Here is a 16,761-nt window from a genome sequence, read left to right on the forward strand (position 1 = left end):
GCACCCAAGTCTGAGAGTCACTGGGCTGTTCCACCTCTTTGGGCAGCCTCTCCGAAAGCACCGCTCCCCACCACCAGTTGTCCCCACCACCAGGTCTCTGCTGACTGGACTCTGCAGAGACCACTTCCTCTGTTCTCCACTGGAGGCTGTTGGTGGCTGTCCCTATCCCCACCGGCTGCCCTGCGTCTGAGAGGCTGGTGACGGGGTCCCTCAGTCAGGTGGCCCCTTAACCCAAGCACTCCACACCCATCTCCCCAGCCCTCGGCCCCACCCCACACAGCCCACCCAGAAGCTCAAGATGGCTCTAGCCGTAGCATTGGGAGCCCAGGGGCAGGCTCCCTCCATCCCACCTCGACACTGTAGACACCGCTTTCCCTCCCTGCTCCTGCCTGGTCACACACGCCCAGAAGAAGCCCAGAATGTCCTATAATGGTCAACAGCTTGCAGGCAGCAGCCCTGGGAGGACTGCCTTGGTGCTCTCCCCCCTCTTTCCCTCCTCCTCCCCCCTTCCCCTTCCTCTCCTCCTCCTTTCCTCCTCTCCTCCACATTCATCTATGCCCACTTCTTTGGGTTCCATGGGTCAGACAGGTTTGAGGAGCAGGGAGGGCACAGAAGTCAGGGCTAAGGGAGCTTGAAGGAGTCATGTTGAGAGAGATAAGTCAGAAACAGGAGGATGAAGATGGGATGATCCTACTCACAGACAGAAGTTGATAAACAAGGTCCTAAGGGAAACACTAAGCAGAACTTGGACTAGAGTTGGTGTATTGCACCAAAGTAAAAGACTCGGGTTGGGGGAGGATTCAGGTCCTGGAAAATGATGCAGAGGAGGACCTAGTGGCGGTTGCATTGTTTTGTGGAAAACTGGGAAATATTACACATGTACAAACTATTGTATTTACTGTCGACTGTAAACTAGTAATTCCCCAATACAGAAATTAAAAAGAAAAAAAAAAGAAGTCAGGGCTAGAGGAAGGGGCTGACTTTTAGGGAGCCAGGAGGCCTGTCCTACAGAGAAACCCTGGATACCAGCCAGGACTGGCCAAGGAAAAATGGCTGCAAAGCAACACGGGCCCATCTCTGCCTTCTCAGAACCCTGGACTCCCTGTCTGATGGATTATCTGTGCCCTGCTCCCAGCGGGCAGAGGCCATGTCATGGTCATGAGCATGAGTCCCTTAGGTGGTGTCTGGGTTCAAGTCCTACTGCTGGGCTGAGAACCAGAGTAGTTAATTATGGAAGTAACCCCCCCCCAAAAAAAAAAAAAAGGGAAAAAAAAACTTTGGTGGTGGGTGTGGTGTGGAGCTATACTTCTGTGATTCCATGGTCTTGTCAACCATTATTAAATCACATAAAATAAAGCAGAATATAGGGGTCAGGCAGTAGTGCAGTGGGTTAAGCACACATGGCATGGAGCACAAGGACCAGTGTAAGGATCCCAGTTCAAGCCCCTGGCTCCCCACCTCCAGGGGGTTGCTTCACAGGTAGTGAAGCAGGTCTGCAGGTGTTTATCTTTCTCTCCCCGTCTCTGTCCTACCCTCCTTTCTCGGTTTATCTCCATCCTATCAAGTGACAACAATAAGAACAATAATAATAGCAACAGCAACGATAAACAACAAAGGCAACAAAAGGGAAAAATAGCCTCCAGGAGCAGTGGATCCGCAGTGCGGGCACCGAACCCCAGCGATAACCCTGGAGGCAAAGAAAAAAGTAGAAAATAAAATAAAATAATAAATAAATAAATAAATAAATAAATAAATAAATAAATAAATAAATAAATAAATAAAATGTTGAGCCTATTTCAGGCAACCAGTCACTAGCTCCTGGGGCCTACAGTGAATGGCCGCCGGGAGTGATGCACTGCCAGCGCCACCTAGTGGACACGGCGAGCACAGCTTCCACACTTGGGATCTGGGTGGCGGTGCAGGGTGGGCGCTCAGACTTGGGACTCCCTGGCCCCCTGCCTTCCCAGGCAGCATAGTTTAGACCCCAGCCGGCCCCAGCTTCTCTGCCCATCAAGTCACCGAGTGTGGGCACTGCCCAGCCCACACCAAACCACACCAAGGCAAGAGACACCATGGCTTGTTCTGTAGACCAATAGATGCTGGAAAGGCATTTGACAAGATCCAACACCCACGTATGATAAAGGCCCTCCAGAGACTGGGACTAGAAGGACCACTCCTCAACATAATGAAGACCAGAGATGATAAACCAGCAGCTAACACTGTTCTCAGTGGGGGAAAAGGTGAAAGATTTGCCCCTAAAATCAGAGACCAGGCAAGAAAGAAGATGTCTGCTGTCTGCACTGTTATTCAAGATAGTCCTTGAGGTCCTTGCCACTGCCATCAGAAAAGAGAGAGATATCAAAGGTGTGCAGATTAGAAAAGAATAAGGCAAGCTACCACTAGGGAGTTCCAAAGATTATACCAAAAAAAAAAAAACCTACAGGAAAAAATTAATAAATTCAGTAGAGCAGCAGGATATAAAAACAATACACACAGATATGTGGCATTTCTGTATACAAACAAAGAATCATTGGAAAGGGAAATAAAAGAATCCATTTACGATAGAACCCCCAAAAGATGAGATTTATCTCAGGAATGCAAGGCCAGTTCAATATACATAACAATCAATGTCACCCATCACATCAATAAAAGCAAAACCAAAAACCACATGATTATCTCAATAGATGCAGAGAAAGCCTTTAACAAAATCAAACACCCATTTATGCTCAAAACACTACAAAAAATGGGAATAGATGGGAAATTCCTCAAGATAATAGAGTCCATATATAGCAAACCTACAGCCAACATCATACTCAATGGACAGAAGCTGAAAGCATTCCCCCTCAGATCAGGGACTAGACAGGGCTGTCCACTGTCACCATTACTCTTCAACATAGTATTGGAAGTTCTTGCCATAGCAATCAGGCAAGAGAAAGAAATCAACAGAATACAGATTGGGAAGGGAAGAAGTTAAGCTCTCGCTATTTGCAGATGACATGATAGTATACATAGAAAGACCTAAAGAATCCAGCAGAAAGTTACTGGAAATCACTAGGCAATATAGCAAGATGTCAGGCTACAAACTCAATGTACAAAAATCAGTGGCATTTCTTTATGCAAACACTAAGTCTGAAGACGAGAATATCCAGAAATCACTCCCATTCACTGTCGCAGAAAAATAAACAAAATACCTAGGAATAAAACTGACCAAGGAAGTGAAAGACCTGTGTAATGAAAACTATGAGTTGCTATTCAAAGAAATAGAAAATCATACCAAGAAATGGAAAGATATTCCATGCTCATGAACCGGAAGAATTAATATAATCAAAATGAATATTCTACCCAGACAACCTCAGAAGAGAAAATACCTTTGGGGTGAATCTCATGAAGGAGGTGGAGGACCTTTACAAAGAGAACTGCAGGCCACTGCTAAAAGAAACAGAAGGGCACAGAAGTGGAGGAACAGTCCTCGTTCCTCAATCGGAAGAATAAACATTAAAATGGACATTCTGTCAAAAGCAGCCTACAATTTCAGTGCAATCCCTATCAAAAAACCATAACAAGCCAAAGTGCTTCTGAGAAAAAAGAAAAAATATGGAGGCATCATGCTTCCCAACTTCAGTTTATACCATAAAGCAATAGTAATCTAAAAAGCTTGGGACTGGAATAAAAATGGACCCTTGGATCAATGGAGCAGAATCCAAAGCCCAGAAATGAGCCCACACAGACACAACCACCTAACAGATGACAGCGGGCCCAAACCATTCAGGGGGGTAAAGAAGGCTTCTTCAACAGGTGGTGCTGGGAAAACTGGACAGCCACATGTGGAAAAGGGAAAGCAGACCACCACCTGACACCACACACCAAGGTCAAGTCAAAATGGATTAAAGATCTGAGTATTAGACCAGAAACTCTAAAAATCATAGAAGAAAATGTTGGTGAGACTTTGCAGGACTTCCACATCAAAGATGTATTTAGAGGTCCAACTCCCTGAGTTTGGGAAATGAAAACAAGAATAAATAAATGGGATGACATGAAACTAGAAAACTTCTACACATCGAAAGCAAACTACACCAGGATAACCAGGCAACCGAGTAAATGGGAGAAAGTATTTGCACATAACACACCAGACAAGTGACTGATATCAAATATCTAGATGGAATTGGTACAGATCTACAAAAGAAGCAAAATAAACCAGTGAAAAAGTGGGCCAAAGAACTAAACAGTTTTCTCAAGAAGAGATATACATGGCCCACAGACACATGAAGAAATACTTATCATAATCACTTATCAGTAGAGAAATGCAAATTAATACTCCACTGAGATCCCATCTCACAGCTGAGAGAATATCCTCCATCAACACACCAGGAAAGGACAGGTGCTGGAGAGGCTGTGGGGACAAGGGAGCTCTGCTCCACTGCTGGTGGGAATGCAAACTGGGGCAGCCCCTGTGGAGACTGTGGAGAGTCCTTAAACAAATAGAAATGGAATCACCTTATGACCCAGCAATGCTACTCTTGGGCATTTAGCCAGTGGACACTTAAGCACTAATTAGAAGGGACACATGCAGCCCTATGTTCACAGCTGCATTATTCACAATAGCCAGAGAGTGGAAGCAGCCTACATGCCCATCATCAGATGACTGGATAAAGAAGTTATGGGATATAGACTCCATGGGATCCTACCCTGAAATGAAAAAAAAGGTGAGATTGTGTCCTTTGGGACAAAGTGGATGGAACTGGAGGTGATGATGCTGAGGGAAGTAAGTAAAGAGATGAGGAGCAACTACTGGATGGCTTCACTCCTGTGTGGAATCTATAAGTCTGATACACATTAACTTAAAAAAAAAAAAAAGCAGAAGCAAACAAACTGTTTCTAAGCCTTGTGGGAACTCTGGTGGTTCTCTCTGGGAGGTAGGAGGGTGGGAACACAGAACTTTGGCGGTGGGTGTGGTGTGGAACTCTTGTAACCTACTTTTAACCACAAATAAAAAATTAAAAAATACATTAAAATAAAATGTATAGGTTCTAATTTTAAAAATAGAAAAAGAAACCTGCTACAAGGTTGCAAACCCCCCAACTAGAGGCTTGCTGGGGAGTCCTTGCCCTGACAAGACTCATTGTATCGGTCTGCTGCACTGCTCGAACCCGAGCTCTGTGGGCATTTCACAGCCAGATAGCAATCAGGGAGCTGCCCACTCAGCCCTTGGGCAGCCTGCAGAGGGAGGTCTAGGACTGGCCAGCTTCCTTCCTTAAGTCCTCCTTCTCCAGTGGAGAAGTGTCCTTTGAGGAGAGAGAGAGAGAGACAGAGAGAGACAGAGACAGAGAGGGCGCTACCACTGCTCACCTCTGGCTTATGGTAGTGCTGGGGATTGAACCTGTGGCCTCAGGCATTACGATCTCTTTGCAGAACCTTTATGCTCCTCTGCCCCAGATAAACAGGCCACAAGGAAAATGAGGTAGAATGAAATCCCAGCCCGTCCTGAGGGGAGGATGCTCAGCGTGAGGAAAGTGCTGCCCTCTAGGGGCGCTTGGGGGCTCTGCAGGGTACGCTCATCAGTCAGGGAGACAACCTCGAGCATTGAGTACTAAGTACTGAGTACTGAATACTGCAGCAGTGATTCTCCAATGCCAGAAGTCCTGCAGTGCAGGGAACGCTCCAGTTAAGACTCCTTAGCTTTCATTCTAAGGTCTAACACCTCTCCATCTCCTTCTCTCTCTCTCTCTCTCTCTCTCTCTCTCTCTCTCTCTCTCTCCCTCCCTCCCTCTCTCTTCCTCTCTCCCTCTCTTTTCATCTTTCCCTCTCTTACTGTGTGTGTTATGTGGAGTGAATTCTACTCAACACAGATTTCCCTTAGTCTACTATAGTTTAGAAATTATAAGGGGCCAGGCGGTGGTGCACCTGGTTGAGCGCACATGTTACAGTGCACAAGGACCCAAGTTAGAGCCCCTGGTCCCCACTTGCAGAAGGAAAGCTTTGCCAGTAGTGAAGCAGGGATGCAGGTGTCTCTCTGTCTCTCTTCCTCTCTGTCTCCCCCTTCCCTCTTGATTTCTGAATGGCTCTATCCAATAAATAAATAAAGATAATTTAAATTTTTTTTTTAATTATACACAAACTTGTTTGTTCTTACAGAGAGACCCAGGGGACTCTGCTTCATTATATGCATATAGACAACACATTTTCTGATTTCTTTTTTTTATATTTATTTTATTTATTTGTTGCCCTTGTTGTTTTATTGTTGTAGTTATTATTGTTGTTGTTGGATAGGACAGAGAGAAATGGAGAGAGAAGGGGAAGACAGAGAGGAGGAGAGAAAGATAGACACCTGCAGACCTGCTTCACCGCCTGTGAAGCGATTCCCCTGCAGGTGGGGAGCCAGGATTCGAACCAGGATCCTTATACCGGTCCTTGTGCTTTGCGCCACCTGCGCTTAACTCGCTGTGCTACAGCCCGACTCCCCACATTTTCTGATTTCTAAGATAACATGACTATTTTATATTTATTTATTTGCTGGTGCTCAGTACCTGCACATAATGACATCACCATTTTGTGTGGTCATATTTTCTGTCTTTTCTGATACAGGAAGGCAGGAATTGAGAGGGGGAGATAGAGAGATAGAGAGGAAGAGAGAAGAAACATCTGAAGCCCTGCTCCATTGCTTGTGCTCCTGCAGGTGGGGACTGGAGGCTTGAACCTGAGCCCTCGTGCATGGTACCAGGGGTGCTCTGTCAGGTATGCCAATGCCTGGCCCTCATATCAAGCATTTTCATTCCAGCTGAAGTTTCCACTAGACCCTCTTGGTGCAGAGGCTGCCCTTAGGGCCAGAGAAACAGCTCAGTTGGATAGTGCTTGCTCTGCCATGGGCACAACAAGGTTTGAGCCCAGTCCTCATTGCACTCAAGGCCTGAGAGGTAAAGCCTCAGTGAGGATTAAGGGAATATACATACATATATATTCTTTTATTATCTTTATTTATTGAATAGAGACAGTCATAAATCAAGAGAGAAGGGGGAGATAGAGAGGAAGAGAGACAGAGAGACACCTGCAGCCATGCTTCACCACTTGTAAAGCTTTCTCCCTGCAGATGGGGACCGGGGGCTTGAACCCAGGTCTTTGCACACTGTAACATGTGCGCTCAACCAGGTGCACCACCTTTATTTTTATTACTACTTATGTATTTTTTACCTCTTGTGTCTGCCATGTCTCTAAGCCCTGAGTGATCTGGCATCTTTATCTATTTATTTTTTTGCTACCAGGGTTACCGCTGGAGCTTGGTGCCTGCGTGATGAATCCACCACCCTGGGGGGGCATTTTAACCATATTTTTCAATTGGCAGGACAGAGAGAAATTGAGAGAGGAGGGGAGATAGAGAGGGAGAGAGGCAGAGAGACTCCTGCAGACCTGCTTCACTGCTCATGAAGCTTTCTCCCTTCAGGTGGGGAGCAGGGGGCTCGAACCCCAATCCTTATGCATGGTGCTCTGTGTGCTTAACCGGATGTGACACTGCCTGGGCCTCAACTGCTTTATTTCTGGAAGCCGAGGACTGCAGGCCTTCCTCAGCATTCTGGGCTGCACTGGCCTCACTGGATTTAGCTGGGAGAAGGCAGAAAAGGCTTTGCTCACAGCCAGTGGCAGGGCGCAATGCTGCAAGCTGACACCAGTGGGCAGCAGAGGGCCACTCCCTGGGAGGTGCAGTCCAGGCCGGTGGGGAGGTGGCAGCTATGGCTCATTGGAAGCTCCCCTTGGGGGTACTTCTGCCTTCCTGGTGAGCCCCACTCCTGCTGAGTGAGGGAAACCAGCACTCTCCTGCACCTTTCCTCCCCTCATCATCCTTGACTTCTGGGAACTGGGATGGACACTGCTTCCAGAACCAGCACCCAGCCTGTCTCTCCCCCACCCTCTGGGATGCCAGGGCTGCTGGAATGGGCAGGAGCCAGGGGGGCTCAGGTTCATGCTTCTGATGGGGAGGGGGGATAGCACAGTGGTTATGCAAAGAGACTCTCCTGGCTGGGGGGATGGCTCCGGAGAACTAGAAACACCCCTGCCTCACTCCTGTGGATTCCCAGACAGACAAGAAACAGGAGACAGGAGAATCTGAGTGTCAGGGAACTCCAGTCTTCTCTCTCATCTCTGTGGCAGCTCAAAAAACTTGCAAAGGAGGGGGAAGGAAGGCTTTGGGGGTGCTAGAGGGGTTTTAATTTTCTTCTTTCCTTCCTCTCTTTCTTTTTGCCTTCAGGGTTATCACTGGGGCTCAGTGTCAGCACTACGAATCCACTGCTCCTGGAGGCCATTTTTTCGATTTTATAGAAAAGAGAGAAATTGAGAGAGGAAGGGGGAGAGAAAAAGAGACACCTGCAGCCCTGCTTTGCCACTTGTGAAGCGTCCCCCCTGCAGGTGGGGAGCTGGGGCCCTGCTGGAGGAGCCTTGAACAAGCTAAGCTTGTCCTCACTGCTGAGCCATGGGGCTACATTGCTGAGCAGCTGCAGACAGGGCTGGAGACAGTGGGGTCCTGGCTTCCTGCCGCCCACCTCCATTATCTGGACATCACGGTGGGCAGCCAAAGAGGGCACAGATAATCCAAGCTGACAGGGACTCCAGGCTTCCTTCTTTGGCTCCCTTCTCCTTCTAGCCTCCCAACCTTCCCCCCCCCCCCATGAGTAGCACGGCACCTGTGGAGACTGGCTTTCCCTAGAGTTACAGGGAACAGCTGAGCGCACCTCTGGCAGAGCTATCCACAGTGACAACAGCAGACTGGAGGCTGACAGAGAGAGGCAATAGTTGTGCCGGGCCAGGTGCTGGGCCCAGAGGGGTCTGCTTAGCCACTGTGCACTAAGGATTTTGTGGGTGGAAAGTTTCCCATCTCTGTTCCAGGCAGGGATTTGGGAGACAGAAAGATGGAAAGAGGAGGAAGAGGAAGAGGAGGAGGAGAAAGAGGGAGAGAAGGAGAAAGAAGAGGAGGAGGAGGAAGAGAATGAAGAGGGGGGGAGGAGAAAGAGGAGGAGGAAGAGGAGGAAGAGGGGGAGGAGGAGAAAGAAGAGGAGGAAGAAGAGGGGTAGGAGAAAGAGGAGGAGGAGAAGGAGGAAGAGGAAGAGGAGAAAGAAGAGGAGGAGGAGAATGAAGAAGAGGAGGAGGAAAAGGAGGAAGAGAAGGAGGAGGGGAAGGAGAAAGGAGGAGGAGAAGGAGGAAGAGGAGGAAGAGGGAGAGGAGGAGAATGAAGAAGAGGAGGAGAAACAGAAGAAGGAGGAAGGGGAGGAGAAAGAGAAGGAAGAGGAAGGAGAGGAGGAGGAAGGAGAGGAGGAAGAGGAGGAAGAGGGAGAAGAGAAGGAGGGAGAGGAGGAGGAGGAGGAGGAGGGAGAGGAGGAGCAGCTGGTACCTCCCTGCTGAGGCCTGGACAGCCCCCCTGAGCTGCTTCCAGGAGGTGGCCTGGCTCCCTTTCCTACGGCCGGCGTGGTGGGCACTGCAGGAGCAGGGCAGGGCTCCCCCCACCCTGGTCTTTTCTGCCCCTGGCTCCCCTCGGAGGCCTGGCCCCCAGCAGTCCTCTGATGCCCTGGGCCCCGCCCACCACCTCTGCCAGCAGCCTACCTTGGGCTTGAAGGCTATCAGCTTGAGGATCATCTCCACGGTGAAGAGGCCAGTGAAGACCATGTTGAGGATGTTCATGGCGATCTTGAAGAGGCAGCTCTGGCCGTAGTGCTGAGGGGAGAGGCCAGAGCGTGGGACCTTGGCCCCTGGGGCCCCGGGGAAAGGGCCCAGCCTCAGGTACAAAGCCACGCAGGGACCCCGGGGAGGGCAAAGGGCCCCACACGTGAGGACCCAGGTTCGAGTCCTGGGGAACCACATGGGAGAGTCTGCACCGAGGAAAAGCTTCCCAAGCAGTGGAGCAGCCGGTGCTGCGGTGTCTCTCCTTCTCTCTCCCTCTCTCTCTCTCTCTCTCTCTCTCTCTTCCCTCCAGGGTCATCACTGGGGCTTGGTGCCAGCACTAAGAATCCACTGCTCCTGGCGGCCATTTTTTCCATTTTATTTGATAGGACAGAAAGCAATTGAGAGAGGAGGGGGAGATAGAGAGGGAGAGAGACAGAGAGACACCTGCAGACCTGCTTTGCTGCTTGTTAGTGTCCTCCCTGCAGGTGGGGAGCTGGGGGCTCGAACCTGAGTCCTTCTGTGGGTCCTTGTGCTTTGTATTTTGTGTGTTTAACCGGTGTGCCACCGCCTGGCCAGCCCCCCCTTTTCTTCCTCTCTCTACCTCTTTCTTAGCTTGTCTTTCACTCCTCTACTGAAAAGAAAAAAAAAGGGGCCCACCAGCAGCGGTGAAGCTGTGTAGGCACTCTGAGCCTTCAGCAATAAGTCCGGTGGCACAAAGGAAAGTAGAAATAAAATAAAAGAAAGTGAAGTCAAGTCAAGAAGTCAAAGAAAGTAAGATGAAGCAGCGTGAAACAAAGCTAAAGGAGCTAAAGGGAGACAAGAAGTAAAATGAAAGTCTAGTAAGATGAAGTGAAATCAAATAGAAAAGCAAGTGAGGTAAAGTAAAAGAGAATAAAATAAACCAAGATAAAGTAAAGTGAAAGAAAGTCAATGAAGTCAAGAGGCGCTGGGCGATGGCGCACCTGGCTGAGCATACACATGACAGTGCGCAAGGACCCAGGGTCCAGCCCCAGCTCCCCACCTGCAGGGGGAAAGCTTTGCAAGTGGTGAAGCAGGGCTGTGAGAGTCTCTCTCCCTCTTTCCCTCCCCCTCCTCTCTCAATTTCTCTCTATCTCTACCTAATAATAAATAAATAAATAAATGTATTTTTAAAAATGAAGTAAAGTAAAAGAAAATAAAATGAAGCCGAGTAAGAGCTGTGGTGGTCAAGGCTGAGAGGGTGTTGGTGGTCGGTGTGGAACCAGACCCTGTGGTCTTACAAGCTTGTGAACCACTATCAGCCACAAACAAAGACAAAGGCAAATAGAACAACATAGAATGAAATAAAAGCAAATAAAATAAGGCATCCTTGTCGTTTCCCAGTCGGGAGAAGATCATGACTCTGTCCCCCTCTGCCCCCCTTGGCTGACAAAGGGTGGCAAGGCAGCTCTCAGCCCCCCTCCTGCCCCCCCCCACAGAGGCACCACGGGCTCCCGCCCACTGACCTGCATGGCCAGGCAGATGGTGTTGAGCAGGATGAGGACAAACATCAGGTACTCGAAGTAGGTGGAGTTGACCACGTACCACACCTTGTACTGGTGCTGGTTCTTGGGGATGTACCTCCGGAGGGGCCGGGCCTTGAGGGCGTACTCCACACACTGCCGCTGGGGAGGGGGTGGTCAGAGCATGATGAGGTCCCCAGGGACTGAGTCACAAGGCCAGGGCTGCACTCTGGGGAGGGTGGGGACAGGAGCCACGACTCCAGCTGCCTCCAGCTCTGATGTCACCGGCACCCTCAGAAAGGCTTTCCTCGGCCCAGGAGGTGGTGCGGGGGATAAGGCACAGGACTCTCAAGCCTCGGCCAGGTCCTGGGTTTGATTTCTGCCATGGCATGCGCCAGAATGACACTCTGCTTCTCTCTTTCTCAATTTTTAAAAAATTTTCATGAGAGAGAGAGAGATACTACAGCACTGTTCAGCTCTGGCTTTTGGTGGTGCTGGGGACTGAGCCTCAGAGCCTCAGGCATGAAAGTCTTTTGTAGAATCCAGAATCTTTATGCTGCTGGAGGGGAGATAGCATAGTGGCTCTGCAAAGAGATTCTCATGCCTGAGGCTCCAAAGTCCCAGGTTCAGTCCCCCACACCACCATAAGCCAGAGCTGAGCAGGGCTCTGGGAAACACACACAAACACAGTATCTTTATGCTATCTCCCCAGCCTTCCTTCCTTCCTTCCTTCCTTCCTTCCTTCCTTCCTTCCTTCCTTCCTTCCTTTATTTCTTTCATAAACAATCAACTCATGGCCCAGGTGATGGCATGCCTCATTACCTGGTTCAAGGCCTAGCTCCCCATCTGCAGAGGGGAAGCCTCACAAGAGGTGAAGTAGTGCTGTAGGTGTCTCTCTTTCTATCATTCCTTCATCTCAATTTCTGTCTCTATACCAAAATAAGTGTATGTATATATATATATCCCAGGTAAATAGATACCTCGCTTTTGGGGACCAGTTGGTGGCTCAAGCCCCTGGCCCCCACCTGGGGAGCAGGGAGAAGTGTCATGAGCAGTGGAGCAGTGCTGCAGATATTTCTCTGTCATTTCTCCTCCTCCTTCTTCTCTCTCTCTCTCTTTTTTTTTTGCCTCCAGGGTTATTGCTGTGCCAGCATTACAAATCCATTGCTCCTGATGACCATTTTTTCCCATTTTATTGGACAGGACAGAGAGAAATTGAAAGAGGAGGGGAGGTAGAGGGAGAGAGACAGAGAGACACCTGCAGCTGTGCTTCACCACTCGTGAAGCTTTCCTACAGGTAGGGACCAGGGGCTGGAACCCAAATCCTTGCGCGGGTCCTTGCGCGGGTCCTTGTGCCCAGCTCTGTGTGTGCTTAACTGGGTGAGCCACCATCTAGCCCTCTATCTCCCCCTCTCTCTTCCTCTCTATCTCTCGCTCTCTATAAAGCGGTCTCTTGGAACGGTGGAGTTGCATAGGCACTGAGTCCCAGAGATAGTTCTGGCTGCAATAAATAAATAAATAAATAAATAAATAAATAAATAAGAAGGAAAAGGGGAGACTTTTCTATCAGCCCCAAATCCAGGACTGTTGGTATGCATGAGACCCTTTCTGTTTCATTTGGTTTAAATCCCCCCTGCTTAACACTATTCTATTTACATAACCACTTCATTCTATTTACATAACCACTGTTAACAAGTTCCACCCTCCCTCCAGGGCATTTGTGGTTCAGTGATAGGATTCTCGCCTAATCTGCCCCCTCTTTGTCACACTCTGATTTTCACCAGTCACTTTTCTCTCCACCCTCTCTATGTCACATCCTGTTTCCACCTTACTTGGCAAGTATATATAAAGACAGCATTGTGAGTTTTACACTACTGTACCTTAAGTTTAGCTTAGCTCGTCTTAGATTGTGCTGCGTCCTGCATGAATAAAGAGATACTGCGTACAACCCAGACATGAGTCCCTGGTCATCTGTTACCCGCCCGTGAAGCTAGCCCGGTGAAAACAACATAACCCATCGAAAACAACACAGGACAGCATCTCCTCTGATCAGCCTCTTTATCTGAGGTCAAGGGTGGGCGTGTCTCTGGTCTTTGAACCTGAGGATGACTAACATTTGAGGAACACTTGCTGACTGACTGATAGCTGGTCTCTCCACTAACCATGTCTTCTGCTGGGTTGGGGACATGGCATCATGGTTCTGGGAAAGATTCTCCTGCCTCAGGCTCTGAGGTCCCAGCGCTACCACCAGCCAGAGCTGAGCATCTCTCATCTTGAATGTCCCTTCCCCTGTCCTGAATGCATCGCTCTCTCTCTGCTCACAGACATGCAGACACAACTCAGGGCGGGAGTGGGAGCTGGAGCTGGCTGAGGTCTCGGCACAGACGCTGCCCACTTCTCAGCCCTGTCCAGGGGACCCCCGCCAGGAATCTGGGCCATTGTAGTCCCTCTCCCCTTTGACCTCATTCAGCCTCCACCTGTGAGCCTGACCCAGCTCAGTTCTTCCTGTTCTCCTGTCTGGGCTTCTTATAGCATCTATATACATCCATACATCCATCCATCCATACATACATACATCCTTCCTTCCTTCCTTCCTTCCTTCCTTCCCTCTCCTCCTCCTCCTCCTTCTTCTCTCTCTCTGTCTCTCTGTCTCTCGCCACCAGGGCTATCACTGGGGCTCACTGCCTGCCTGACTACTGTTCTTGGGGCCATTTATTATTTTTCTTTAATTTTTTAAAAAAATATTTATTGGATAGAGACAGAGAAATTGAGAGGGGAAGGGGAAGTAGAGAGGGTGAGAGACAGAGAGACACCTATAGCCTGGCTTCACCACTCATGAAGCTCTCCCCCTGCAGGTGGGGACCAGGAACTTGAACCTGGGGCCTTGCACATAGTAATATGTGCACTCAATTGACTGTGTCATCTCTGGGCCCTTTTTTTTTTGTCTGTTTCTTTTTGATGGAGGGTGAGACAGAGAGACAGAGAGAGTGAGAGAGAGGGGCCAGGCCATGGCACACCTTGTTAAGCACATGCTACAGTCTGCAAGGACCTGGGTTCAAGCCCCTGGTCCCCACCTGTGTATGAAGTAGAGCTACAGGTGTCTCTCTGTCTCTTTCCCTCTCTATCTTTCCTCGTCGTGGCCCTTCTTGACACTGGGGAACAGAACGCAACCCAGCACCCAGCATCCCTACCTGGGCAAGGCTGGCACTCCTCCTGTGGTCTGTGTCTCCGCCTCCCTCCCCCCCCCCCCCCCCGCCACTGCCGCATGCCCGCAGGAAGCTACCTGGTTCTTGTCCAGCTCACAGTTCTTGTACTCCTGCTCTCCCTGCTCCTGGAACGTGACGATGACGAAACCCACGAAGATGTTCATCATGAAGAAGGCAATGATGATGATGTAGATGATGAAGAAGATGGAGATCTCCACGCGGTAGTTGTAGATGGGGCCCTTGTCTTCCGTGTGGGAGTCAATGGAGCGGTACAGCAGTCTGGTGGGGGGGGGGGGACAAGGACACTGAGGCCATGGCATCCCCTCCGCTGGGTGCCGGCACTGCTGCTGCCCCAAGGGGTCCCCCAGTACCCACTCCAGGACTGCTCTGGGCAGGGAGTCAGCACAGCTGAGTGCAGATCTGCCACTGGGTGACGCTGGGCAGAACCCTGAGCCCCGCAGAGCCTCGGGCTTCCCGTCTGTGAAATGGACACACTCACACTCATTGTCCTAGGGCTTGCTGCCTTGAAGGAGTGTGCGGGAGATTTCTGAAACTGCTAGGATGTGTCTGGATAGAACATGGGCATGACTGTCCAACTCCATTTCATTCTCTTTTTACCAGAGCCCTGCTCAGCTCTGGCTCATGCTGGTGCTGAGGACCGAACCTGAAACCTTGGTGTCTCGGCATGAAAGGCCTATCTATGCTATCTCCCCAGATCACAGTGCTACCTACTAATTAATTATTATTATTATTTTGCCACCAGGGTTATTGCTGGGACTCGATGCCTGCACTACAAAACCACTGCTCCTGGTGGCCATTTTTTTCATTTTATTGGATAGGGACAGAGAGGAATTGAGAAGGTAGGGGGAGATAGAGAGGGAGAGACAGAGAGACACCTGCAACACTGCTTCACCACTCACAAAGCTTTCCCCCCTGCAGGTGGGAACCAGGGGCTCAAACCCAGGTCCTTACACATTATAACGTGTGCACTCAACCAGGTGCACCACCACCCAGCCCCAATTACTGACTTTATTTTAGTTAGGTAAATGGACCACCCAGCCAAATTACTGACTTTATTTTAGTATTAGATAAATGGATAGATGGATAGATAGATAGATGATAGATAGATAGATAGATAGATAGATAGATAGATAGGTAGATAGATATACACAGAGAGAGACCAGAGCCCTGCTCAGCTCTGGCTGATGGTGGTGCTGAGGACAGAACCTGGGACCTTGGAGCCTCAGGCATAAGTCTTTTACAGAACCATTATGCTGTCTCCCCAGCCCCTGGACTGATTGGTCAGTATTGACAAAGGACCACAGACTAGGGACCCCAATAGTCAGAGGCATGCAACCCCTCTGAGGGCAAAAGGCCACACAGATAAGGGAAATATCCTCGTGTACTTAGTTCCGCCACAGAGCTCTGGAGTCCTACTCAAGGCATTCACACAAGGTGCCATGGATGTGAGCCTAGGCTCCATGCTCAGCAGGGTGGTGTGCGAAAGGCGGTGCCATGGTTGGAGGGTCTGGACTCTCATGCATAGGCCCAGAGTTTGATCCCCAGCAGTGCATGTGCCAGAGTGATGCCCTGTTTCTCTCTCCTCTTGAAAATCCATCTTTAAAAATGAAAGAAGAGAGGAGCTGGGGGGTGGTGCACCTGGTTAAGCACACATGTCACCATGCACAAGGACATGGGTTCGAGTTCCTGCTCCCCATCTGCAGGAGGGATGGTTCATGAGTGGTGAAGCAGAGCTGCAGGTGTTTATCTTTCTCTCTCCCTTTCTATCTTCCCTCCTCTCTCAATTTCTCTCTGTCCTATCCTATAATAAAATAGAAAAAATAGCCGTCAGGAGCAGTGGAATCGTAGTGCTGGCACTGAGCCAGCCCTTATCATTAGGTTCCACTGAGTGGGGAGGAGAGTTCAAAGAAGCTCCTTTTCGATTGAGGTTTCTGGAATGCTGCCGCCCTCTGGAGGAAGAAGAGCCTATGTGTCAGCAGTGACTGTGGACCACAGGCCCTTCTAGAAGCACATGCCCTTGCTGCGGGGTGGTGGGCTCTGGGCTCTGGCCAGGAGCCTGGGGCACTAACAGAACTTGAGAGAGGGGTTAGAGGCCAAGGCCAGATTTGTGGCCTGGGGGCGGGACAGGCAGCGGTCAGCACACTCACTCCGGCCACCCCTCAAAGGTGGAGACGGTGAAGAGCGCCATCATGGCCGCCAGCACATTGTCGAAGTCAAACTTGCTATTCTCCCAGCTGCGGGGCTGGATGATGGGCTGGTCGACCTCCCCATCCTTATAGGTGATGTAGTTGCCCCTGAGGAGGGAAAGCGAGGCCACACTTGGTGGGGGGAGGCTGGGCAGGCTTAAACCCCATCCCTGTAGCCACTGGGAAGACATTCAGTGGATAGGACCCTTGGGGGTAGAGCATGTT

General features: G+C 49.8%; 1 protein-coding gene across 22 annotated transcripts in view; it reads right to left on the minus strand.

Moving 5' to 3' along the window:
* Positions 1-16,761, minus strand: part of CACNA1C (calcium voltage-gated channel subunit alpha1 C) — a 506,000-nt gene that overhangs the window by 65,041 nt on the left and 424,198 nt on the right. For all 22 annotated transcript variants that reach the window (XM_060191492.1, XM_060191476.1, XM_060191473.1 and 19 more), the window contains 4 exons: positions 16,498-16,644; positions 14,407-14,608; positions 11,127-11,285; positions 9,583-9,693 (listed from right to left, as the gene is read on the minus strand). In XM_060191492.1, the coding sequence (XP_060047475.1) occupies positions 9,583-9,693; positions 11,127-11,285; positions 14,407-14,608; positions 16,498-16,644 (619 nt within the window). The remainder of the gene's footprint in view (positions 1-9,582; positions 9,694-11,126; positions 11,286-14,406; positions 14,609-16,497; positions 16,645-16,761) is intronic.

Source organism: Erinaceus europaeus, chromosome 5, assembly GCF_950295315.1.
Source record: "Erinaceus europaeus chromosome 5, mEriEur2.1, whole genome shotgun sequence".
In the NCBI taxonomy this organism is placed as follows: domain Eukaryota; kingdom Metazoa; phylum Chordata; class Mammalia; order Eulipotyphla; family Erinaceidae; genus Erinaceus; species Erinaceus europaeus.